This window comes from Netta rufina (genome assembly GCF_964035555.1).
Source record: "Netta rufina genome assembly, chromosome: 3".
NCBI lineage: Eukaryota > Metazoa > Chordata > Aves > Anseriformes > Anatidae > Netta > Netta rufina.
In genome coordinates this window covers 85962106-85987345 of record NC_140125.1, presented here as the reverse complement: position 1 = coordinate 85987345, position 25240 = coordinate 85962106, and the positions used below count along the sequence as shown (strand labels likewise).

Genomic DNA, 25240 nt, shown 5'->3' with positions numbered 1-25240 from the left:
AACTTTAACCACTTGTGATAAAGTTTCCAGGCTAGAAGCCAGGCTGGAGCCTTCCTCAGGCTTTAAGCCAAGTCAGCTGGGACATTTCCAAGAACAAGGGTAAGGGAAAAAACACCAGAAGGCCTCCTCCCCCCACTTCTGCTTTAAATGCCAACAACTTTCATCAGTAATAATTCAAGAAATTTCAATGGAATGTGGACAAATTTCCAGTTAGAAAAAGCAATGTGGGCTTTCATCTTGTGCTCTGAAATACTTGACCAAAATTCACCAACAGGGCATTGTCCGTTTGGTACCTGAATTTGCTATCACTACCATATGTGCATTTAAGTCCAAGAGTAAGCAGGGTCACTGGCTTTGTGACTTTGGTTTTGAACTTTGAGACGCTGTCTGTGTTTTGTCTGTGGAACCAGCACTGAGGTGAGAAACCTCATTTTTCTTATGTCGCACCCACAGAGAGGGCCCCTGTACCTGGACAAGGGCAATGAGCACCTCGTTTCTAACGCAGATGGCACGATGGAGAGACCCACAGGAGTCACCAGGAGGTGACATGGAACCACCGAGACAGATAATTGGGACTGGAAACCAGTGCAGACCTCATGGGAATGGCAACTGGAGGGAGAGGTCCACCAGGAGCTCCACTGTGGTAACAGACACCATATACTTACCGTATGTACTTCTCAGTTTCTGATCTTCTTCTGCAAATCAGCTGCCCAGCAAACATACTCTTCTCAGCTCTGGCTGCGAATCAGCACCAGCACCCCGGACATTTGTCCACACCGGGGCCCTGAAATGCTCAAAACTCATGAGTCTGATTACTGCCTGGCTCTCCGCTCTGTACGAACAGCAAGGCTGTTCCCACAAGAAAAAGCAAGACATTCATTTCCAGGCACAGACCCTGTTTTTAGTAGCCAGTGTTACTCACACTGACCGTCTGGTCAAGGTGGCTGGGTACGGAGCATCTGGGAGTCACAGCCCCACGAAAGAGCTGACTCCAAGGCTGCTCGCAAGTCCTGCAGATCTTCCTGCTGCCTGCCAGATCTTCCCTGCATGCAGAAAAGCCAGGGGGGCAAAGGGCCGGGATGAAAGGATGGAGAAACCACAAAGCAGGGCTGGGGGCGGGCGGGAAGGGGACAGAAGCACGGGAGGGCAGCGGGTGGGGAGCTGGCAGGGGTCTGTCTGAAGGCAGGGCAAGGAGCCGTGCCACGGCACCTCCAGCTGCCCCAGGGCCCCCTCCCGCTGCCGGGGCACCCCGGGGTCTCCGAGGTGGGAAGGCGCCTCCGCAGCCCCACCGGGCTCAGGTGGAGGGGGCCGGGAGGGGTGTATCTGAATACCGCCGGGGATGGGCACTCCGCAGCCTCCTCGGGCAGCACCCTCAGCGTCCCAAGGAAGTTTGTGTCCAGCTCCAGCCCCCCGGAGGGCACAGCGTGGCACCAAACAGCACCGCGCCCCCGCGGAGCTGCGCGCCCCCGCGCCCGGCGGCTCCTCCCCTGCCCTCCGCGTCCCGCCCGGCGGCGCCCGGCTGCTGCTCCTGCCCCTGCCCCTGCCCCTGCCCTGCCCCTGCCCTGATCCTGCCCTCATCCTGCCCCTGCTCTGCCCCTGCCCCTGCCCCTGCCCCTGCTCTGCTGCGGCCGCCGGCAGAGCGGCGGCGCCGGGCGCCCCGGTGCGGGCGATGTGACCCCCATGGGCGCCCGCCGGCGGCGGCGGGGAGCGGCCCGGCTGCTGCTGCTGCTGCTGCTCCTGCTCCTGCTGCTGCTGCTCCTGCCGCCGCGCACCGCCGCGCACACGGGTAGGTGGCGGCCGTGCCCGCTCCCGACGGGTGGGATGGGATGGGATGGTAGGGGATGGGGTAAAACGGTGTGGGATGGCGTGAAATAGGGTGAAAATGGGGTGAAATGGGGTGAAAATGGGGTGAAACGGGGTGTGATGGGGGCTGCGGGTTCTCCCCCGGGACAGCGATAGCATGGCACGGCACAGCACGGCATGGGGGCTCCTTCCCCTGGACACAGGAGAGCTGGCCCATCCCGGTGCTGTGCCGAGCCGTGCCGAGCCCCCAGCCTCTCCCCGGTGCCCCCCTGCACAGCAGCAGCCCCGGCTGGGCACGGATCCGGGCTGCCCCGGGCCGGGGTCCCGCGCTGAGCTGGGCGCTCTCGCCGCTTTTTGCGCTTTGCGCCGGTTTTATGGCCCCGCTCCTGCCCCCCAGGGCTCGCAGTGGGGGAAGAGGACTGGGTGCTTCTGTGAGGCCGCTTCATCTTCTTCTTTTCTCTGCAGTTGCGGGGGAATTGGGCTGTAGAGCACTTTATGTTTCTAAAATGTCAGTTTGCTTTCAGTTGTAATCTGATCGCGTGCGCTCGGGCTGCTCCTTGTTACGAGCATCAGGGTAATTCCCCAAATACCTCCCGTGTTCCTAGCTTCCCCTGTGCTTGACAGACGCCAGCCGCAGGAGCCCTACCTGCAAGGTGGGAGATGTTACAGCAGCAGGCAGGATGAGTTTTTGGCAGAGATCCTGCCCACCTGTGCCACCGCTGAGCGCCTCTGCCTCCCTGCTGCCAGCCACGGCCAGACCCGACCCTGGTGACAGCCCAGCAGGAGCAGGCTGGGGGTGCTGCCGGGTGGGCACGAGCTCGGTGGGGCCTCAGCTGTCACTGGGATCATCTCACAAGATGCTCTGTCTCTCCAGCGCAAAGCAGAGATGAGCACAGCTTCTGAGAAACCTACTGGTCTTCTCCCATTAAAGCCCACAGCAAAACTTCCAGACCTAGCAAGAGCTGGAGTGTAGTAAGGAGCACACTTCATCCTCGAGTAGCACTGCTTAAGGATGGTTTCAGTTAACTCATTTGACCAACTCTTCTCTCATGCACCAGTGGCTTTCAGAGATGGGCACTCCGAGCTCTCCCTTCACGGGGCTGGCTCCCTTTCAGGCAGCTGCCCACATCACATTCACTTCATCGAAGTCCACTGATCGCCAGTGCAAGTGGTTTGGAAAATTTCTATAACTGGCTTTCAGTAGCCCTTTCGTTTATTTATATTTTAATATATATATTTATTTATTAGCACAGACTGCTTCCAGAGAAGGTTTAGAAAAATGTCAAGGGAGATGAGCTGGTTTTCACTAACACTCCTTCAAGGGAGAAGGGAAACAGCATGGTCCTGAGTTTTAGCTAGACGTACTTCCACGTTTTTATTGACAGTCAGCAATATCAGCACAGAAAGGAGAGTTTTGCCTTTCACTGGAGGCTTACAGCCTCCTTTTTCACCTCTTCTTTTTCAGCATAACAAGTAAAAACTGTTTTAACTCACCCTGTCAGTATTGTGCTAATAACAGAAGACGTTACATGAGGGGCAGTGTAATAGCAGTGCTCCTGCTCTTCCTCAAAATTGATGTTACAGGTGCAGAGCCATGTCCTCTGGGTTCTTTCTTCCAGCAGAATAAGCCTGGGTTGCCAGTCGTGAGCAGATGCAGTCCTGCAAATACTGCAGCTGTCCCGGGGGCTTCACCCGGTGCCAGAATAGGAACAGATTGCACAGGGGCACCAGTGCACCTCAGTGCCGTGGCGAGCGGTTTTACAGCAGGACTTCACAGACTCGGGTTCTTGCACCTTACAGCATCCATGCTGTGCATGTCCATTGGGAGTCTCCAAATTAATTCCTCTCCAAATAACGTGGCAGCAGCTTTTAAACATTAACTTACAGACGGATCATGGCAAAACACTAGGCAAAACGGCTTTTCTTTTCCCTGTGGTGTATGTGTGGGTACAATCCTACTCTTACTGGATTACATTTGCTGTTTCAAAGGTCCCTGAAAGCATGAAGAGCTAAGGTACTGCTGTCCAGTGATGTGTGCCCACTTAACACATGCTGCCTTAGTGTTACCTGGTTTTGCACAGGACAAAAATTTCACTTGTCACTGCACATCAGTGGGATTTTTATACATTGGTGTTTCATTTGCTGCTAAAAATCTGTACTCTAGAACAAACGAAAAGGGATGGAAAATGCAAAATGGAAAAGCAAATGAAAAAAAAAAAAAAAAGGAAAATCCATAGTATCTAGAAATGCGGCGTGTTCTTCCTTACCACAAGAGCTTCATGATTTTTGTAAGCAGCTCAAGGATAGGGAAGAAGCGTCACAATTTTTGAATGCAATAGAATGTTATTCTCTTAATTTACCAAACTTCATCTTAAATCCTTCCTAGTGGGGGCTTCCCTAACCACATTCTTATTTAGTTAGAGAAGCCTTTACATTTCCAACTCATAGAGTCCAGTCTGTACCTTGTAGATCTGTTCAGAGAAAAAGCAAGTAACAGATGCTACATTATACAGATTCTGGGAAAGGCAAATGAGCCTGAATACTGTACTGCAAAAATAGAAGTGTTTTGATATATTTCAGGCACGTTTACTATTTTTGTTCAGATCAGGCATGTAATGTTGAAGCAAATAGCTCAGTGATTGCACTTACTTCGCTTATGTCCATATCGTGAAGCAGTCTTGATATTGGATGTCTTCTGGATGAAGCTGACCTGGAAGGTGTTCTCCGTGAGTGCATCTAAAACAAGTAGAGCTAGTCCAATATTAGAAAGAAAAAAAAACTAGAATGTGTACAGTGTAGACAAGATTTTTTTTCAGTGTTGACTTTTTCATGTAAGAGATCTGCTCATATTGGCTTGCATTGTTCACTAATGTAGACAATAGCTGTAAATACCTCTTGAGCTGGTACATGGCTATACAAATTACTTTTCTTATGATAGGACCTTGAAAGCTTCCTCATTTTAATGCTTTCTAATAGTTGCATAAATTGGTTGGTCTGCACTGACATACCTGATTTAATTTACTTGTCTCTCTTTATCATATTTTTACTAATAAATACATCTATATTTTAAGAAGCAGCTTCAGACCTCCCTTTAAGCAGATTTCAGTATGTTTTCTTTCACAGTTACTAGAGCACTGAAACATACAAAACATCCCATTTTTATCAAGGAATTATTCTGGAAAATACAGAAAAAAAAGGATGGGATCACAGTATAGGCCTTGCAGTTAAGCCATTGAGCTTGAGATCAGGGATCATGTTTATGTCCAGAGGTTATATTTTGCCACGTTAAAGCCATCCAGAGGGCAGGCAATGTTCCAGTGCTAATAATCCACTCCTTTTCCTCCTCACCTATCCGCTGTAAGTTGTTGAGAAGGTGTGCACCAGACTGTGATTTTGAAGGGCAGAAATGAAATGCTTAGCTCAAAGTTCACCGGTGCTGAGATGCTTAGGTATTGACACAAGGTGATTCGAGGTATGTTTTGGATCTGAGAAGAGGCTGATCTGTTACACAGACACAGCCAGTAAGTATTAGCTGAGGTATTAAATAGCACACTGAAGTGTCAGATAGATCATTTCATATATGAGGCAAGCAGCGTGCATGCTGTAAATAGGCTAATTGCACCGTGGGTATACTCTGTGATGTCTGTGTGCTGCGAAGCCTCTGTATTGGAAGTACATGGGAGGGCTGAGCTAGTTTTTTTGTTCTATGTGGTATTTTCTGGCTCTCTGCAGTGTGAAGGAGAGAAGAACAAATGTAATGTAGAAATAAAAAGGGATATTGGTGTGAGGTGAACTACAGTATATGAAGGAGTGTTATGTTCATACAATCAAAAGACTCATCCTTATTGTCTCATCTCTAATTTACTGTCTCATGTCAGATAATGCTGTGATCCGTGCCCTGCTTGTTGGCTTGGCTTACAATTTCCACAACTTGACAAATTCTCATTACATTTTAATCAGGAATGGAAACAGCAAGAGTAGCTAATTCATTCTGTAGAGAAACTTCAAACACTGTTGGGAAATTGGGATTGAAGTCCAAAACTTACATATGTTTTGAGGTTCCCAGTGCTAATGTTCAGATTCGCTACTCCAGCTGGTAACCTTACCCTTCTTTCACTGTTATTCTCCAGTGGCTTTTATATTTTTAATTCCAAGACAAGCAAGTGGTTAGTATTACTCAAGTCATCTATGTACGTGTGGTTCAGTTTATGTTTGTTTTTATAGTTGTGGCTTGTACACTTCTACTGATTGATTTCTCTCAAAGAATTGGTGTTGATTACAACTGCATGATTAATAGCTAGGAGGGAGAATAATCATCCTTTACAACCCATACAAGAGCTTCTTTTAAGAAGCTGAGGTTTGTAAAAGCCTGAATTTTGGAAGTCATCAGTAGATATCAGTAGATAAAAACGAAGTTTTATTAGAAAGCCAAGTTTAAATGATGTACAGATCTGTTTCTGCTTTACACTTTCTGTATTAGTAACTTACGGAGTTTCTATCTACTGCTGTTTTTATTATCTCAAAAAAAAAAAAAGTACAATAAAACTAGATAAGGCAGAAAGAAGTGACAGTGAGATGTAGGACTGGAGGTACGGGATGGTTTACATATGAAGAGATTAAATAAACTATGCCTCCTTCTCATGGAAAATAGGTGACTGAAGAGGAATGTATTTATATATTCTTTTCCTGCCTGCCTGGCTACCTGAAGAGTATTCTAAGGTGAATGAAGGGTCACGAGAAAGGCTGTAGTCCCTTCTTTCCCTCTTTATTCCCCAGCACCTTCAGTTAAAACTCACCTGACAGCTTAGCTGTTTTTCAGCCTCCCATTTTCCACTCCCTTTTCTGTGATGAGAACAGAAATGAATCCAAAAAATATTATGAGAAAAATGTTGTTTTAGGAGGGGAAAACAGGTTATGAAGATTTATGTATTTGAGCACAATCACACTTTATACACATAAGCACACCCAGGTTGGTATTACAGCTTTGAGGTGAAAGGGGTTAATTTATTTCATGGTAGTTTCTTAAAGGCTGGAGGGAGCAATGAGGCTAATATTTATTATTGTGTGTGGTTTGTACACAACTGCTCTTGGCTCTCCTTGTCTATTCTGAAAGTACGTCAGTATACCTGCTTTAGGGCATACTGTAGTTGAAATAGTAATGTACAGGATGTGGCTCAGAAACACTAAAAACTGCTCGGAGAAGGTTGAGACACGTGTAATTGCTGACAGAGTTTTTTCACTTTATCAGAAGGTACCAGACAGACAGACAGACAGACGTGGAGCTTCACAACTCCTCAAATGTACATCAAGTTGTAGCAGTACCAACATGACTGGGCTGCCTTCTCCATCGGCATAGTCCACAGTCAGGCTTCTGCTGTGTGCATCAAAATGTGTATACTGTTTTGGTGAACTTCAGGAAGAAAACGCCACCTTTACTAGCATTTTTGAGGCAGTCTTTTGTACCTTATAAAGGAGGTAGGTGATTACGCTGAATGACTTCCTCTGTACAGCAAAATCACTTCAAACCTACAGGCGGGGTAAATGAGTCTAAAAATCATGACTGGCGGTTTTAACAAAAAAACACTTGTTATGTCCAGGAAAGATACTAAAAATAATACTATATCTGTTACTTGTTCACATCTGAACTTTCTGTGGGAGCACTCTGAACATACAGTCATACGGTGCCTCAAAACACAGCAGACCATACCTCTGGGGAGATTAACAGAAATGGGTGGGTGCTCCAGGAAACCTTCGTTTCTCGTGAGCTCTCTACAGGCAGCTGCTTCCCAAAGGCACTTCATGTCCCAGATTATCTGTGAAAGAAGCATGAATGTGGGGCACCAGAAGGGAAAAATAATGCTGTTGAGTACATGGAGTAGCAGAGATCCTTGGCAGGCCACCTCATGCCCGCTGGCGTATTCCTGGCCAAGCCCTGGTACCATGCAGAAGATCAAGATCAGAGCTTCCAGCCGAGGCTTTTCGGAGGGGACTTTCCAGCATTCCCTGTCCTCCCAGGCTGGATATGGAGCCGGTGGGGCAGAGGCTGCCTTCATCCCAGCCAGATTTCCCAAGGGTGAGCGGAGGAGGCATCCCGCGGCCTGCAGGTCTGTGGTTTGGCAGGGTTTGGCGTGATGCACCGCCCTGGGCAGCAGAGGGAGATGCCCACGCAGCTGTGGGACTCCTCCACAGGCACCCAGCACCATGCTGTGCCCCCAACTACGGGGCTGCCACCTCTGCGAGGCACTGAGCATCCCCCTCCTCCTGCATTGCCCCCTCTTGAAATATCCTCTTGCCATTTGTGAGCACTGGCTGGGGATTGGGAACAGGTAGCTGGTTACCTCTCTGCCCCGGGTGGTCGTAGGACCTCCCCTGTGAAAGATGAGGCACTGCAAGCTTGCAAGGTGTGCTAGCCCTAGCCTTCAGACCTCTGATGCAGAAGAAGGTGCTCCATATGCATCTTGTAGGTCTGGCCTTCCCTCAGAAGGGAAGGCTCTTCCACTGACACCACACTTTGTCTCTTGCCCAAGGGAAAACGTGGATTCAGAAGACGGCATTTCACTTATTAAACTAATTCAGTTTCCAAGAAAAACAAAATCCCTTGTCTAGACAAGCTGTTAGTAGGTCAGAGAGCGAGGAGCAACACCCTTTAGGCAATAAATAAAATGTTATCAGTACTAATTGAACTGTCATTGCCTCATAGATATTAGCCAGCACTAAGTGATGAAGTTAAAAACAACTTTTGCTGGGTTTATGTAAAAAATAGATAGGTTATGTAAGGATAGATTAGGATTGGTCCACAACATGCTGTGTCAGAATTCACCTGATAACTCTCACACAGCATCATTTTTAAAATATTTCTTTTCAAAAAGAAAGTTTACTTAACCCCAGAGCATTTAAAAAAAAAAAAAAAAGATATCAGAAATATTCTAATTAAGCACTCATATTCTTGGCTACTGAGTTGTAGTCAATTTAATCAACAACAGGCTTTTAAAATGAATTTATTACTTTTTGGAAAAAAAAAATAATAAAAAAAAAAAGCTTTTGCATTGCTAACTAACAAAATATTACTCAAATATTTTTCTTTTTTTTTTTTTTTTAATTAAGAAAAAAACCCACACCTCTGATGGATGGTGACTCTACGAATCTTGACCAACTTGAGAGTAATTTTAGATGAGCCCACCCTGATTTTTCCTCAAGTTGTTTCAGGCCAATGTTGATCTCTTAAAATTAGTAGGAAACATACCCACAAACATTTTCTCCTATCAGAGTGGATCAAGAGCGTGTTTTTGCAGTACGGCATGGTTAGGTTGTACAAGCTCTACTCTTGTGCTTGCAAACCTTCAATGCAGTGGGAAGAAAATTCAGTTTATTTAATTTCTGTCATACAAGTTAGCAGAAAGGAATAGGTGTCAGCTGCCACAGCCCTCCCCAAATGACCTCCCCAGGTTCACCTGTTTCCAATGGCAGCCTGCCTGTTTTCTTCAAAAACAAACCCCACGTGTCCAAGCCTTGTCACTCTTGTTTTCCCACGTCTTCTCTCATGACATCTGCTTTCCTGCCTCCTCCACCACCTCATTTTCATTTAGTCTCATGACCCTATTTCTGTCCCCATCACGCTCTCCCCTTTCCACCATGTCCCCTATGAAGAGGCTGTGATGGGAGTGACTGGCTCCTATTCTGGGAGGGCAAGAGTTTGCTTTGTGGTTACCTCTTGAGCATTGTTCTGACTACAACAGGAAATCACCTCCGTGCTCCTCCCCCCATTCCCACCAGCACTGCTGAAGTAAAAGGGTTTCACTAGCCCGACTTTGTACAGGGTGGTCCTAGAGCTCCAGCTGGGAGGAAAGGCAGGGAAGCTGCCATGACTTCTGCCTGCCCGTCTTCCTCCTCCCGTTCCTCCTCACTAACCAGTCCATTAAATTCCATAGAGGAGTGCAGAAGAATCAGCACAGAGGAAAACTTTCAAGCTCAATTCATTAAAAAAAAAAAAAAAAAAAAAAAAAAAAAAAAAAAAGTTAACTCATTTGCTTAAATTGTTACAAAGATGACTAATACCAGGTAATGACATTTGCTAACGTGTATTCCTGGCTTAGTGGGGTTTCCCTTCCTCTCTGTAACTTCTGATCTCCAGTTTTGGCTCAGTTCCCCTGTTTACCATTCATGCACTCCCTTGCATTCCTGCATGGCCAGTGCCAGCTTGCTTCAGACTGTAGATGTACCAGAAAAGACAATCCCAACCCTCTGCTAGGAAATGCTACCAAATGTTATGCTAAACGGACATTTGATCTGATTGAGTATGACTATTTTTATGATATCCTTACGCATGTGTTTGAGGGAATATTTTTCATTGTAAACATCATCATTTAAGCAGATGATCTGGAGGAAGCAAAGGGAGTTAAGAATTCATAAGAAACAAAGAGCAGCAGCACAGAAGGAACAAGCAAGATTTCACACGAATTTGGTGGAAGTTGTCCAAAGCTGAACAGGGCAGTTGGTCACAACATAGAAGTGAATCACTGGTGTGCTAAATTGCTCCGAAGTTGCTTCATGTTTCACTGGTGGTTCTGTAGAGGAAAAAGGTGGAAAGAGGTGGCTGTGGGGCTTGGCATTTTCAAAAGTTCACTCCCAGCTGCAAATTGTGAGGAGCAGAGTGCCTGCTGTGTTGCCCCTAAATTCAGCTCCTTGCGCAAAGGAGCTGCTTCCTTTAAGGGTGCTCCCCAGGAACACTTTCGCATAAGAAAATACTATAGCAATTGAAGCCAAAGTCTTTTCTGTCATTGTCAAAAAAGGAGTTCCTCATTTAAACAGAAGTAATTGGTAAGGGAGGAGTCCTCAGTTTTGACTGCTGTAGCTATTAGGAAAAGCTGTGTTGAAGTAAGACTTTCCTTTCTGCCCTAATGCTTTCCACATCACTCACTGTCATAAATTACGTCCTACATCTTACAGTTGTCTAGAGAAACTCTGTGACTTCCTATGACATTTTATTTTGCTATAAAATTTGGTGGGACGGCAATCCTTGTAGCCATGAGAGAGTGAAATACAATAGGTATTGCATGTTGTAATATTGTATTGCTCTCTTGGCTGGAGAGCAGCACAGTCAACACTGGTACTTACACCGGACAAATTTCGGTGGCTACACCTCAGCTTTCAGTGGGTATCTGTCTTCTCCCCACCCCATAACTTCAGCTAGTGTACAGAAAATAATCTTTTTTCTTTTTTTTTTTAATTTATATATTTTTATGCTTTGCAGCTGCTGGGTTGTCTAATTCAAGAGACGAGTTAACAAATGTGTTTACAGCGAGAGAGCTCGGGTAGTTGCAGCTGTATTTGTCCTGCAACGTTGACATTAAACACAGCCATTTATCACCGAATTAGGCAGCCCTGCCTCCTTGCAGATAAAAAGCAGGTGCACTGAGCAGACAGTAGTAATAATGCACATACACATGCAATATACTTGCATAGGTGTGTGTGCACGTATATGCATATGTGTATAGATAGATCGATGTGGCAATAGCCAGCCCCAAGGTTTGAACAGTACCAACTTGAGTGAGGTGGCTGACTGAGTACTCTGTGTGATTAAAACTGACCACATTTTTCAACCCAACAGAGGCGCTTTTACAAAGAGATGAGGCACCTGCCATCAAGACTTTTACTCATGTGAATAACCTCACTGACGTCAGTGGATTTTTTTGCTCACATGTGAAGGTGTTTTCAGGCTAAGTCACATCTATTTTGAAGAGTCTCGCAATAGCTTACTCTAAGATCAGGACTTGGCTCTTCATTGTGGTGGTGAAGTTTACAAGCCTATTTTATTACTGTCTTTCCAGTCCAGGTGTGCAGTCATGAAGACATAAAGAACAATATTACTCAAGGTTTGATTTACAGCATTTCCAAAGAGAGTAATAATGGCTCTGGGTTTTTTACACACATGAAATAAATAAAGGAAATTACTTCATTATACTGGAAAGTGATGACAACCAGTGCAGACTATCTATGAGACACACTAAACCTACCAAAATGAATTGCATGACTGATTTCTGCTCTCATGTAGGCCGGTGTAGACGGAAAATACTCCATGTGACATCCATGCCATTAATCGTAGTTAATGGAAAGAAAATTGGAATATGATTAGTTATATTGCATTTAAAGACAAGATACCAAAATAAGCAGCCGATACACATACTTGCGTTCTTTACTAACTGATAACCTCGGGACGCACTAGCTATATCTACGTTCTATTTTTCACGTTTCTCCAGATACTACTGTGCATCAAGGAGACATGAAGGAGTTTATTCTTCACTCTTCTCGTAGAAATTGTAGAGTGTGGCAGTTTTATTCATGTTTTACAGATGCAGAATTGAGGAAAGGAAAAGACCAGAAATAGAAAGCAAATCTCTGCTTTTGCAGCTGATGGAAAGTTAACGGTCCCAGTCCCTCTGCCTTCCAGATCACACTGAACTCGGGGCAAATCGGAGCATGCTTGCAATGTTGTAATGCTTTAGATCTTGTAAAGATACAGCCTGTGGGTTCTGTTGTCTGAGATTGGCTCATGCACTGCAGTCAGTGTTTCTGTTTTGAAACTTCATTTACCACATCAGAAACCACACTGGGCGGAGGGAAATTAAAAAAAAAAAAAGTCAATTAAAAAACACCTTTACGTGTTACTAGTTCAAAAATATTTTAGTGTAACAGATTAAAGTAGCAGGAGTGGTCAGACCTTTCACTAAGTACTTTGTTCTCTATCTTTTTCTTAACTTTCTCATTTATTTATTTATTTATTTATTTTTCCTCTTTTTCTTTTTTAATGAGAAACCTTTTATGGCTTTGATTTCCCACAACCTAAGAAAAAATCTGTGGTGTATTTCCTTCTTTTTGGGAATTGCAACAGAAAGTTCATTTGTTTCTCAGTTCCTCCTGCCCTCTCTGGACAGATTCCCTGATTGCCTTCTTCAGGGCTTGGGCAGGACTGTTTGACTTCTGATTTTTTTTCTCTCTTGTTCGTGGTTGCTGATTATGCAATTGATGGCTTCCCTGCACTCTCATACACTTTAGTGCAGGGATGTGGTGCAAATAATGAAAATTGATACCTCAGTGATTTCTCACAGTCCATACATTGCTGGCTTTGGTTAGTAGCTTGCACATCAATGTTTTAAGTTCTTCTCTGTTTCTCTGAACAAATGTTGCCAACTTCTGGATGCTTTCGTAGCTCTCTTGGGCAGCTTCATGTTTCCATTTGGATTAGTTTCACCTAAGCAGGAGGCACATAGAGGACATTTATATTGGTGGAAAGTAAAACTTTTTATTTCCCAGGTTCTTTATCTCCCACTTGGAAGCAAATGTGAGAGTAAAACAGATGCAGAAGTATTCCTGTCAGTCTCTCTCTGCTTCTTTCTTACCCTTGGCATCCTCAAACTTTGGGATTTCATTGTAACCAAGCCTGTAATTTGAGCCCCTGCTAGATTACTGTTAAGTGGCATTTCTGTGTCTGAGTGTTCAAGGAAAGGGGACTTCCTGCATACTGTACGCTTGCCTTGAGGACTGTACCTGACAAGACTTGTTCTCCAAAAAATAAAAATAAAAATAGAAATTTGAATGTCACCTAGCTAAGTGCTGGGGATAAAAGAGAGCATCATTAGAAATACCCTCCCAGTAACAGCTTTATGATCTGAAGATACAGATTTAAGCATATACTGGCATTTGTTTTGAACGTTAATATACAAGTAGAGGCTTGGAAAACCCATAGTTTGCACCATGACTGTTTAAAATAATTGGCCCCTACAAAATAACAAGGAGATTGTTTTAATAAATGTATTGAAGATAAAAGCTTTTACTGTTTGCTTCAAAGACAGCTAGAAGTCAGACAGGTATTCAGGAAAATGATGGTGATTTTTACTTACAAAAGCAACTATGTGTTACATTTAGTGTGTTGTACACAATTCATACAGGAGGACAAACACATTAATAGTGAAATATACTTAAAAAAAATTAAGGTCTGCTTGAGGAAGCAACAAAGGTCAAGGACTATTCATTCAGATAGGTTCCCGCTGTTCATGTTAATATGCTGTATTTCCTCCTTTCTTTGTCACGTTTTATTATCTTAAGAACTAGAATTGCATTGCAGGGGGAAGAGGGTTCTGAAAAGTCCTGAAAGACCACAGATTCACTTTTTCTCTTCCCCATTATGCTCTCGTGGCCACTTTCAAGAAGCACCTTCCCAGCACCTCCAGCTCCAGGGCTCATCTCAGGGCTGCTGGGAGGTGCTGGGGAGGTGCTGGGGCTCGCAGCTTGCAGCTTGGGATTCTGCTCCTGGGCCCAAGGTCACTGTTTTGCCAGCAGTTTAGCAATGTGAGCATCTCCATTAAATTGATGATTTTAAAAGTGTGTATTAGGAACAGAGGAAAATGGGTTCTTAGGAGCCCCTGGACTTGCTTGTGTTGCTTATTTATTTCAAAAGCTGGTGCAAAGAATGGTAATTTAGATGAGTGACATACCAACAGGTGCTCAGTTTTTGACTTTATAGAGAATAAAGGCAATATATAGCATTTTATGGCTTACTTAAAAATAAGTATCTGTTTGGTTAACTTGGAAGCATATGTACTTGCAGATGCTTAGTGTATGTTGTTCCTTTCTTGTTTTCTTTCTCAGGAGAGTTGTATTGTTCTTTGCCCAACCCCAGGAATGTCCATTTTGAATCTATAAACATGAAGAATGTCCTTCACTGGTCAGCACCAGAAGGTACAGGAGAGGGAGTACTCTACAAGGTGAAATATTCAGTGTAAGTTGGCTTATTTCATCCTTCACTGCCTTTTTTTAAAGCATTTTAAATTAAATATATATATGTGTGTGTGTGTGAGCTAGGGCTGCCAAACACAAGAGAGAACTAAAATATGGCTTAGATTTAAACAATATAGTTTTTAGCTTTTACTTGTGGTAATGCTTCTTCAGATCCAGTTTAAATATATATATAAGAGAAGCTGTGGAGGCCCCATCCCTGGAGGTGTTCAAGGCCAGGCTGGATGGGGCTTTGGGCAACCTGGTCTGGTGGGAGGTGTCCCTGCCCATGGCAGGGGGATTGGAACTGGATGGGCTTTAAGGTCCCTTCCAGCCTGAACCACTCTGTGATTCTGTGATTCTTGAGACTGTGCTGTGGATTGACATCACAGTGGCCTTCTGTACACATCTGAATGGATCTGGGGATGTGGTATTTAATATAATATTTTGAGCAGCCAGTATTTCTTTGGTCTTTTCTAACAAACTCATCACCAACAGGATTCTTTTGATGTCACATACCTCACCGGTTTAGGAGCCCAACCACTGAAGTTATCAAGTATCGTAGAAAACCAAGTAACGTGATCAGAATCAAGCCTCACCCCTTTGTAGGATATCAAGGAATTTGAGTGAAGACCAGAATCCATTTCCTTCATTCCCATCAAGAGAACACTAGGTCATTTTGAGGACAGTACTGGAAGTTTAGCTTATAAATAGGTGTAGCACTGATGTCATGGGCGATGTAATGCTCCCAGGCTTATCCTCTGCTATATAACCTTCCCTTGGTCTAGTAGTTCTTTCATGACACCAAAAGAAATGTAGATCTCCAGAAGTTTCCTGTAACTTGTATTGGTTACTTAAACAAAGCAAGAAGTTCCTCCTGCAGTCAGAGACCACAACCTCTTTTGCCCAGATCTCATGCTAACAGAGGAGAGACATAGTCCCCCTCAGTAGGAAAGGAGAGGTTTGTCTCCTGTCCACTCATCTGGGATACCCTGAGCACCTGTCTTCACACACCAGGAAGAGCCATTCTGGCAGAACTCTTGTCTTTATACAGTCATCCTGGCTCGGTTCTCCTGTGTTTAGTGTTTAAATTAAAGCTGTGGAGACAGAGGTTGAGAGATGGTTGCAAGCAAATCTGGACTTAAATTAGTACCAATAACATCTCAGTTACCTATTGCCTCTTTTGGGTAGGGCCTACTCTGATTTATATTTCATTAACAACTTATGGAAGTCTTGTGTTTTATCTCAGCTGAAGTTGGGAGCTCCTTCAAGTTGCACATTTCTGCAAAACAGGCAAACTCTTCTATCATCTGGATGATCCACTTCTGTGTTACATTATTGCGTGACTAATATGGCAATAGCTTTTGCATAGCTCCTTTCTCTTTCTCTTTCAATATAGATATGGCGTTGGCAAATGGATTAGGAAGCCAGAATGCAGGAATATCAACAGAACGTGGTGTGACCTCTCCAATGAGACTGCTGACTATGAAGAGCAATACTACGCGAGTGTTAAAGCCTTCCTGAATGGGATGTGCTCTGACTGGATGGAGACGGCACGATTCAACCCTCTTACAGACAGTAAGGAAAGTTAATCACAAATCCAGGTGTTCATGGCCTTGACTAGTACTCTGTGCTCAGAGTGCATGTGCCTCATAGTATGTGGTATTTTAATTTTAATGTGAGGTTAGATTTTTTTGCTGCTGTTTGAGATTTATGCTGCTGGCAGCAGTAATTGAAATAATTGTATTGGAATTTGGATATATGTATGTTAAACCTGTGTACTTAGAAGCACCTTATATACGCTGAATACTCTTTTATGCAATGGTAAAGCTTTACTCAAGGAAAACAAAAGCTGTGGCACATCCACTATATAAAGAACTCTGATTTTCAAAAGGCCCTATTAAACCAAGCAGTAATCATACTCTAAAGCACCATCTCTCTTATCTATGCCAGATAATCTGACAACATGCTGGTAATTTAGCCTGTTTTAGCAAATTGAGTTTCAAGGTTATATATTCTGCAAAGTCACAGGAATTCCTAGGCAAAATTCCAAGTCAGTGTTCAGCTTCCTTCTGTGAAGTTTCTCTTCATTATCTGGAAAGTAATTTTCTACCAATATAAATGGATTGTTCAAAGTTCTACCTAGACTCCCCAGAATATTACAAGAAATTATTGTCATCACTTTAAGAAACTACATGGTCAAATCCTCTGCTGCATGTAACTATTTCATCTAAATGTTTATTTGTCCAGCTAAGATTGATCCACCCATGGTAAATTTATCATCCACTGAGAAATCTATTTCAATCATTCTGACTGCTCCCGAGAAGTGGAAGAGAAGTCCTGATGGAGAATCAGTCTCTCTGCTTCAAGTGTATCCTGGCCTGCAATACAATGTGTCTGTCCTCAACAAAAAAACAAAGAAACGGGTAAGCGTTGAGAAGGCTGGGGAGCTCCACCTATTCAATCTGTGCACTGTACTTACTGAAATGTTCTTTAACAGCAAGAATTGAAATAGAACTCATAGCATTACAGGAATTGTAGTATCATTCAGGTGAGAAGGAAGCTCAAGCAAGTCTCTAGTCCAAACTTTTGCTCAAAGCAGGATCAGCTATAAGCTCACACATGAGCTTTGTCCAGCTGCATAGTGAAAATCTCCAAAGATGGAGACTGCATAACTTGTTCCACTGCTCAGCCCTCCTCTTGGAGGACAAGTTTTTCTTTCTACCCAGTGTGAACCTCTTTTTTTCTGCTTATGTCCCTTGTCTCTCGTCCTCCCACCATTCAGCACAGTGATGAGCCTGGCTTTGTCCTGATAATCTCTGTGGGTCATCACGGTCCCCCTGAAGCTCTCTCTTCACCAGGTGGTGAAGCTGCAGTCCCTCAGCTCTCCTTGCAGGGCATGTTCTCCAGCCTTAACCGTCTCAGTGGCCCTCCACTAAACCCACTCCAGTTTGTCCATTTTTCTGTATAGGGGGAGCCAAAACTGGACACTGCTCTAGGGGTGGTCTGATGAGCACTGAGTGGAGGAGGTCCTTCCCCCACCCCTTCACCTACTGGATCCTCTCCTGTTGGCACTGCCTAGGATGCTGTTCACCTCCTTTGCTGCAAGGGCACATTGCTGGCTTGTGTTCAGCTCGCTGCCTGTGCCAGCCCCCTTCAGCAGAGCTGCTCCCCAGCCAGGCGGTCTAGTGAAAGTACTCACCAGGCATCAAGACAAAGCTCACCCTTTGCCACCACATTTGAAAGTCTGAATTCTTCTTTATCTCCAGATTTACATTCCGTATCAGGGAGTGGTTTCTAGCATAAACACAGTAGATGAGGAAGCGCTCAGTGATTACTTACAAAAATATTCATTATTTGTGTTCCTGTCCTCCAGGCACAATCTCTATCTGGCAAATCTCTGAGTTTCTAGACAGGATATTTACACCATAAAGGTTCCTCTCTGTTAAATGGTATATTAAAATGCTAAGATTAGCAATTAGAGGTGTATAGAAATTTCTTCTTATTATTTTTTTTAATAAAGGTTCTTGACATAGCGCAATTATTTTACTTTACAGTATATAAAATCGTTACCTTTCTGTAAGTGAAGAGTTAAAGGGGAAATAATTTTATTTTATTTTATTTTTTAATATCTTCTAGTGGTTCTTCTCCATCAGCAACAACACCTTGGTTGTGCCCTGGTTAGAGCCTGGAACAGCTTACTGTGTCAGTGCACAGATACATGTCACCACGCCACTTTTACACAGTGGGTTTTCCAAAGAATATTGCATTGCTACTTTGAAAGGTATGTGCAAGCTGTCAAATTGCAACATTAAGTTAGAAAAAATCATAGTGGTAGAGTCTGTAAATTTTGATGTATTTATTCTCAGAGTGAAAAGTTAGTACTGTTTCTGCCTCTTTGTACCCTCTTCTGCACTGATGAAAACAATTTTGACTTTAGAACAAAGTTGGGACCTACTGACTGAAAGACAAGAAAGGATCTGCATTCTTTGATTCTTAGTGAATGGAGATCATTTTTCTCCTTGAATGAGAACGAAATAGCTGGGATGGTCTGAGGGGGCAGAAGTTAGCAACAGGAGAACTAGGGGGGATTATTACTTCTTTTTATAATTTAATTTATAATTTAGATAAAAATTTTAAAAAGGTAATTTCCTGCAAATTCCTGCTTTAAAACATTTACATCCTATATCCAAAAAGCAATATGGAAAATTTTTATACTTCTAGTTGAATACGTTAAAAAGTTACTCCGTGCAATAAAAATGTTTGTTTTGTTAACAGATAAAACAGCAGATGAGATTATAACAGTCATATTTGGATATCTTCTGCCTGTCATGCTAGCTGTCCTTCTTATTTCAATGACATGCTATTGTGTGCACAGGTATATTCATGTCAGCAAACAGAAACATCCAACAAACCTGGTAAGTATTCTTTGTTGCCGGAGGATGTTGCCAAATTTGGCAAGAGAAATGCATTTTCCAAGGGGAAGCCATGGCTATCCACATACAAAAAGCTCTGGTTGCCGCTCAGATCAAGAAAGAACATCACATGAGAGTTTTACTAAATGCTATAAAAACACAGAAATAACACCAGTTAGCAGCCATTCTGCAAAGTTCGATAATTTTTGGAAGTAACACATTATGCCTACAAAATACTACGTTTGCATCCCATGAGCAGAGCTTTCTCACAGCTATCTCTAAACAAGTTGCTCAAGCACAAGCATGCAGTTACAGCAATGAATGAACACCGATGCTAATCCGGTCTGCATGACATGGTGGGATGGGAGCTATAAGGGAGGTGGTTTCAACATGCTGATCTTTCTGAAGAAATCTAGTGCAGAGGTGGTAGTAGAAGTGCTCACAGAGGGACTGAATGCTTCAGGAAGGGGTTGTTGTTGTTTTAATGTCCAATGAACTTTTTTATGTCCACCTTGAAAGCTTCAATTTTATTTCTGTACCTCTGAATTCAGTTCACGCTGAGGTAACAGATGAATATAGATCAGCTATTTTAGCGATGGTCTCTGCTTTTCCCAACCTACAGACTGTTCCACCCGGCCATCCCTTGTGGTCAAGGAGAGGTGGAATAAGCAGTTTGGTTTTAGTCCAGCACTTCTGACCTGGGGAGTTGTCAGACTTCTTGCTACATACATTAGTGGCCTTAGTCTTCCATTCAAGTTTGAAAACCCTGAAATGCAGCTTCTGGTTGTTTTTATATTGAATTTTCTCTTAGTGACTGCTCCTGCAGTACTTCTTTTCAGCTACAAGTATTACTCATTTCAGAAAGATTGTTTATTTGTTTATCTAGACGATTTATTGCAGTCACAAGTCCAGCTTATGACAATGCACAATGCAGGCTCCATACACTGCACTTCAACGTTACTCTATTTTCCTTCTCTGAAAGGAAACCTGATATTATTTAATTCTCTGTAAGTTATACCTTAACATGGTAGCTGACTACGCTTGTGGGATGTGGTTTTCACTGCACTTCCTCTTCACTGGTTAAAAAGGGCGGAATAGATTTCTGTAGTCTGTGACCCATGGCCAACTCCGATGTTCCCTCCAAAGTCACTTGAGTTTGTACTGGTGGGAACAGAAGCAGAATTTGACAGAATTGTTCTAACCATTATTTTGACAAGGAGAAGATGAGAAAAGGGAAATTAGAGCTGCTCATCATACATTTTTACTTCTGGTGGAATAAAAAAAAAGTGAGGTGTATTAACACTCTTGGAGGCATACATGATGAACTTCGTTCTTCCCTACATTGCATTACTCACTCTAATAAAGTCTAATACAGCCTTTTCTTTTAAAAATATATTATAGTAGAAGAAGAAGCAAGGTGGTATTTTTATTACACTTAAACCAAAATATTTTTTTCCTTTCCAGGTATGGCACTACACTGATAAATGCAAGGAAAAGGTTTTCATACCATGTGAAAAGATAGTGGTCAACCTTATCACTGTTAATGTGGATGAGTACAAGCCATCTCAGGAACCCAATGCTGAGATACCAGAAAGGAAAAGTCCCCGTTATTACACTGTTTACAATGGCACCGAAAGGAAGGATTTGCCTCCTCCAAAAGAAGTGCTGGAAACAAAATACTTGCTTGATATTTCTCATGAAGAGATTTTGCAAGAAGAAGATATTTTAGCAGAGAGGGACAAAACTGGGAACTGGCCATTTTATGGCCAGCCTGGAACAAAGAATACTCTGAGCCAGAAAAATGCAAGGACTGTAGAGTATGAACTTGATGTAAGGGCTGAAGACTTCAGTTCTGGTCAGGAACTGGAAGAACTTGGTTTGAAAGAGAAGACTTCTGCCCTAAGAGGGCTTCTCAGTGAGCCACAAATTGCTCTGGGGGACTTGGTTAACATCAAAACAGGACAGGCATATTGCCCCCAACTAGACGTGAGGTCAACAGACCCTTGTTTGGGACAGGAATTAGAGGAACCTAAACTGAAGAGGGTTGATGCAGTGGATGAAATTCCAGGTAAGACCCATATCAATTTGGTGGACTTGGATACTGGAAAATCTGGGCAGACGTCCTATCCTCAGCTGGAAAAAATAGCACAGAGCCTCACAGAGAAAGAGAGTGAACAGACCATATTAGTGGATTGGGATCCTCATACTGGAAGACTCTATATTCCTACTTTGTCCAGTGTTGAAAATCAGCTGTGTGAAGGACTGGTTAAGTGTAATGATCCTGACAAAGAGGGAATTTTGTCCAGACTGTATGAGAAACAGTTGTCTGAAGAATCATCAGAGGATCAAGAAATGTATCTCCTGCAATTCAAGGAACTATGGGGGCTGCATGTAGAAATGGAGGACTGAACAGTAATTTTCTAAAATACTATAAAATGCAAAGTACTCTTTACTTTGCCAAAGAGAATGATGGACTCAGTGGTGCAAACACAGCATAATGTATTGAAGTTTTCAGAACTGTCACGGTTGACCAAATTATTCATGATATTTATAACAATTTCCAGACCCAATGTAAACAATTTCAACTCTCATCATAGACCTCTCAGGTAAAATACAATGGTTATGAGATTATTGTATTTTTTCAAAGAATTATCTTTTTACAGAGAGTGGGCTGTTAGAATTTTCACATTGTAGTTCTGTAGTTTCAAACTATTTTAGTTTGAAAGCAGTTATTTTTAGCAATAAAAAGCAGCAATATGACATTTTGTCGGGTTATTTCGTGTATCTTGACACATTTTTTTCTAGGTCTCACTCCTACTACTTTTAATGGTTGGAGCTGACTTCTGTGGAAGAAAAGGGCATTCCAGTATATGTTTTGTTTTGTTTTATGAATATTCTATTTAATGAAGAGGTTCTAATTTGTTTTTCATGACAAACTTCTCTGAGGTGCATGGTCCCTTCCATACTGCTACACAAATACACATCCAGCAAAATTTCTTTTAACAGGTATACCTACCAGTTCAACAAACGTAGGGAAGAAGAGAGACTAGTCATATTCTAAACCAGGGAAAAAGTTGGCACAGAGGGATTTACTGATACACCTCTACTCTTAGTGGATGGACTGTGTCTCGCTCAGCCTCAGCCACCAGCAGTAGAGCAGCTGTTTCACAGTGAAATGACTTCATGTCCTGCAAGTGTCTGTTCCTCTGTAATGACTTTAATGGCAGGTTAGCATGACTAACTCAGATGGAGAAGCCTGCCCTAGACACACCGCTGCTTTGTCAGACATCCCACTGCCCATGGCAGACCCAGAAAGTGTCCCTGCGTGCTTTCTTTTCCTATCTGATGTCCAGACCAGGACTTTCCATACAAGTTCACTTTTTCTCTGTGTTCTGTAATATTTACTTGGATAGTAAGGTTACCAGACACACTAGAAGTTACTTACTGAGGTGACATTTTTCCTTTCAAAGCCTGTCACTTTTGTCCTTTTTTTGAATACCAAAGAAATTACTGTAATGCTTTCCTTGGTTTTGAAAAGGAGAGAGAAAAAACTTTTCTTTCATGTTCAAAACTTGTAACCTCCAAGGTAGGTATATCATTAAGTCTATTTTTGAAGGAAGACCCTTAACAATATCTTTTCTCTCAGGTAATGTTTTTGTCACATAGGCTTGGCATTTTCTATGAATATTCATCCTCTGAATTATTTTAGTTGCAGTCATAGATTTTAAAACAAGAAACAACAAATATTTCATACTGATGACTGTTTTCCTGATGTAAAAAATGTTCTCAACTGTCTTTTAATAAATATACAGATGTTGCAGCAATGTTATACCTAAATACTTATATCAATGCTTTTATGTATCACAGAGGAGGGTCATAGCTCAGGGTGAAAGAAGAAAACTGTTGGAGAGGGCCAACTGAGCAGATGTTAAATGGACAGAATTTCTACTATTATAGACAAGCCTCATTAGTAATATTTGTAAGAGATTTTTGCAACACTTTCAGTGTTGCTTCCTTTTAATCTGAATTTGCATTGAATTCACAGAATCACAGAATCATAAAGTGGTTTGGGTTGGAAGGGACCTTAAAGACCATCTAACCCCCCTGCCATGGGTAGGGATGCCACCCACTAGATCAGGTTGCCCACGGCCTCATCCAACCTGGTCTTCAAACACCTCCAGGGATGGGGCATCCACAGCATCTCTGGGCAATTTCTCTGGGCAGCTTCTCTGGAACTGATTCTACATTACGAATACCTTTTATATTATATTAATCAAATGAAACTAATCAGATGTGGTACCTTCAGCAAGCAAAACAATCACCATGGACCAAAATATTTCCTTGTAAAACTATTTCTACCTACAAGATTTTGGACAAGAGTCTACTCCTAGTAAGATGAAAGACTGAAGCAATAAGAGAGCTAACATGTTCCCAGCCTTTATTATATTTAAATAAAAAAATTGGTTAGCCCCATTTACTGGACTTAATGCAGCCAAAAGCAAGGTGATGTATCTAGAAACAAAGACTATAGACTATACTCAAACATGAGGCTACTTATAGCCTTGAAGTCAATGATGTGGGAGACTAATAGAACTAAGTAGCAGTATGTTGAGGACAAAAGGACATATACTTCTTGAGTACAACAGCAATGAAAATAGCACTTTACCTCTGTCTGCAGGGCTGATGTGACCACTACTGGAAAAATAGCATCTAGTTTACAAACTAAGCAAAGCCAGGAAGATGTAAGGCAAATACTAATATAAAAATCTAGCGAAATGCTTTTTCAAGCTTGAAAAACAGGAAGTCTAGCTATCAAAAATGAGATCTAATGTTGATGAAACTGATAGCTAGGTGTGGGCACACGCAGTTTTGGAAAAGGAACCATAATTTGTAAGTGTGGTTTGCTGCCTACAACTAAGAGAGAGTGACAGGGTTTTTGAAGGAGTGACTGAAACAGGCATCTGAGTGCAGGATACCTGTGGTCTGACTTACAGCAGCTCCGGAAAAATTACTACACAAAGAGAACGTGCAGATGGAAAAATCCAAATATGGCATGCAGAAAGAGAGGGTGAGCTGTCTGCATGGCATGATACAGGCTGCAGCCTGAGAGCCTGCACAAAAGTTTGCCAGTTGAGGAATACATGATAACTGTTCAATACAAGATGCAAGATAATGTGTAATGCAAAGTATAGGGATGTGATCAAACTGTTACAAGGAAAAATTGCACATCCATTGCATACAAGCAGCTGGATTGCCTGGACTTCACAGGGCACTCCAATTACCTTACCAGGTAATTTCTTTCTGTGCTGAGCCACTAAAAGAGCATAGGTTGCTGGACAAGGCTGAAGTTAGCATACTCTCTGCAGAATTGGGATCAGAAACAGTTCTGATAGTAGTGTTGGACAAGCAGGTGCCCTTTGGAGATGCCAGCAATGCATTAGCATCAGTGATGGTCCAGTTAATTGCAGCACACCAGCAGTGCAGTGATTGGAGGGGTTAGGCTCTGGAAAAGGCTGCTTACACTGCTAATCAGATAGCGCAGCTCTTCCCATGAACATTTCCAGCAAGAGCTGCAAAAAAAAGTTCTCAGGGACGAGGAAATGTACAATATGAAAACAAGGTCCTGAGCCAGGACACGCTTTCAAATTACGTTCTTAATCAATGACTGCACAGAAACATGCTCAACCCCTATTGGTTTCAAAATAAATTTAAAAGCTTATTTTAAAGCATTTCACTGAAGAGAGTTAAATTCCTGAATTTGGGACTGAGAAATGAAAATCAGTCAAGTTTACCAAAAGAGAGTACACTCATGACTTCTGTATGGTCTAACCTGCAAATACAGGCTGAAGCAGACCAAGTGATTGAAAGATTAAGCAAGAGAAATTCAAACTACAACTGCACCATGGTTTGAACAGTAACAATTGACTGAGGTCTGTGAAAACTCTCCAGTGAATGTAGGTCTTTCAAAAAAGCACGTCTCTCTTCAACAATAATGGTAACAGATGGATGACATTTCTTGACCCGCTGAATGTTAGACTGATGCTCATATTCTATCAAATCTTAAAGCCAGTTAATCCTTTTTTCCCTTTAAATAAGAAATGTGCTTCACCTATACAGCAGAGTTAAAGATCAGTTATTCCAAGCTTCATATTTTTAAATAATTGCAGGGATCTTGTCTGATGGGACTCATTTTTGCAAAGTCAAAATTTAAAACCATTCACCTGTCTCCCGTTATCCATTCAAAATAGCAA

At 42.6% G+C, this 25240-nt stretch overlaps 1 protein-coding gene across 1 annotated transcript; it reads left to right on the top strand.

Annotated features, from left to right (window-relative positions):
* Positions 1 to 1743: 1743 nt before the first annotated feature.
* Positions 1744 to 21398, top strand: IL20RA (interleukin 20 receptor subunit alpha; the record flags this gene model as incomplete). Its single annotated transcript, XM_084285178.1, has 7 exons — positions 1744 to 1786; positions 14449 to 14578; positions 15974 to 16152; positions 16825 to 17000; positions 18214 to 18358; positions 18853 to 18992; positions 20454 to 21398. Exons 2-7 carry the CDS (start codon positions 14505 to 14507, stop codon positions 21396 to 21398), a joined length of 1659 nt encoding a protein of 552 aa, XP_084141304.1. The 5' UTR covers positions 1744 to 1786; positions 14449 to 14504.
* Positions 21399 to 25240: the final 3842 nt, after the last annotated feature.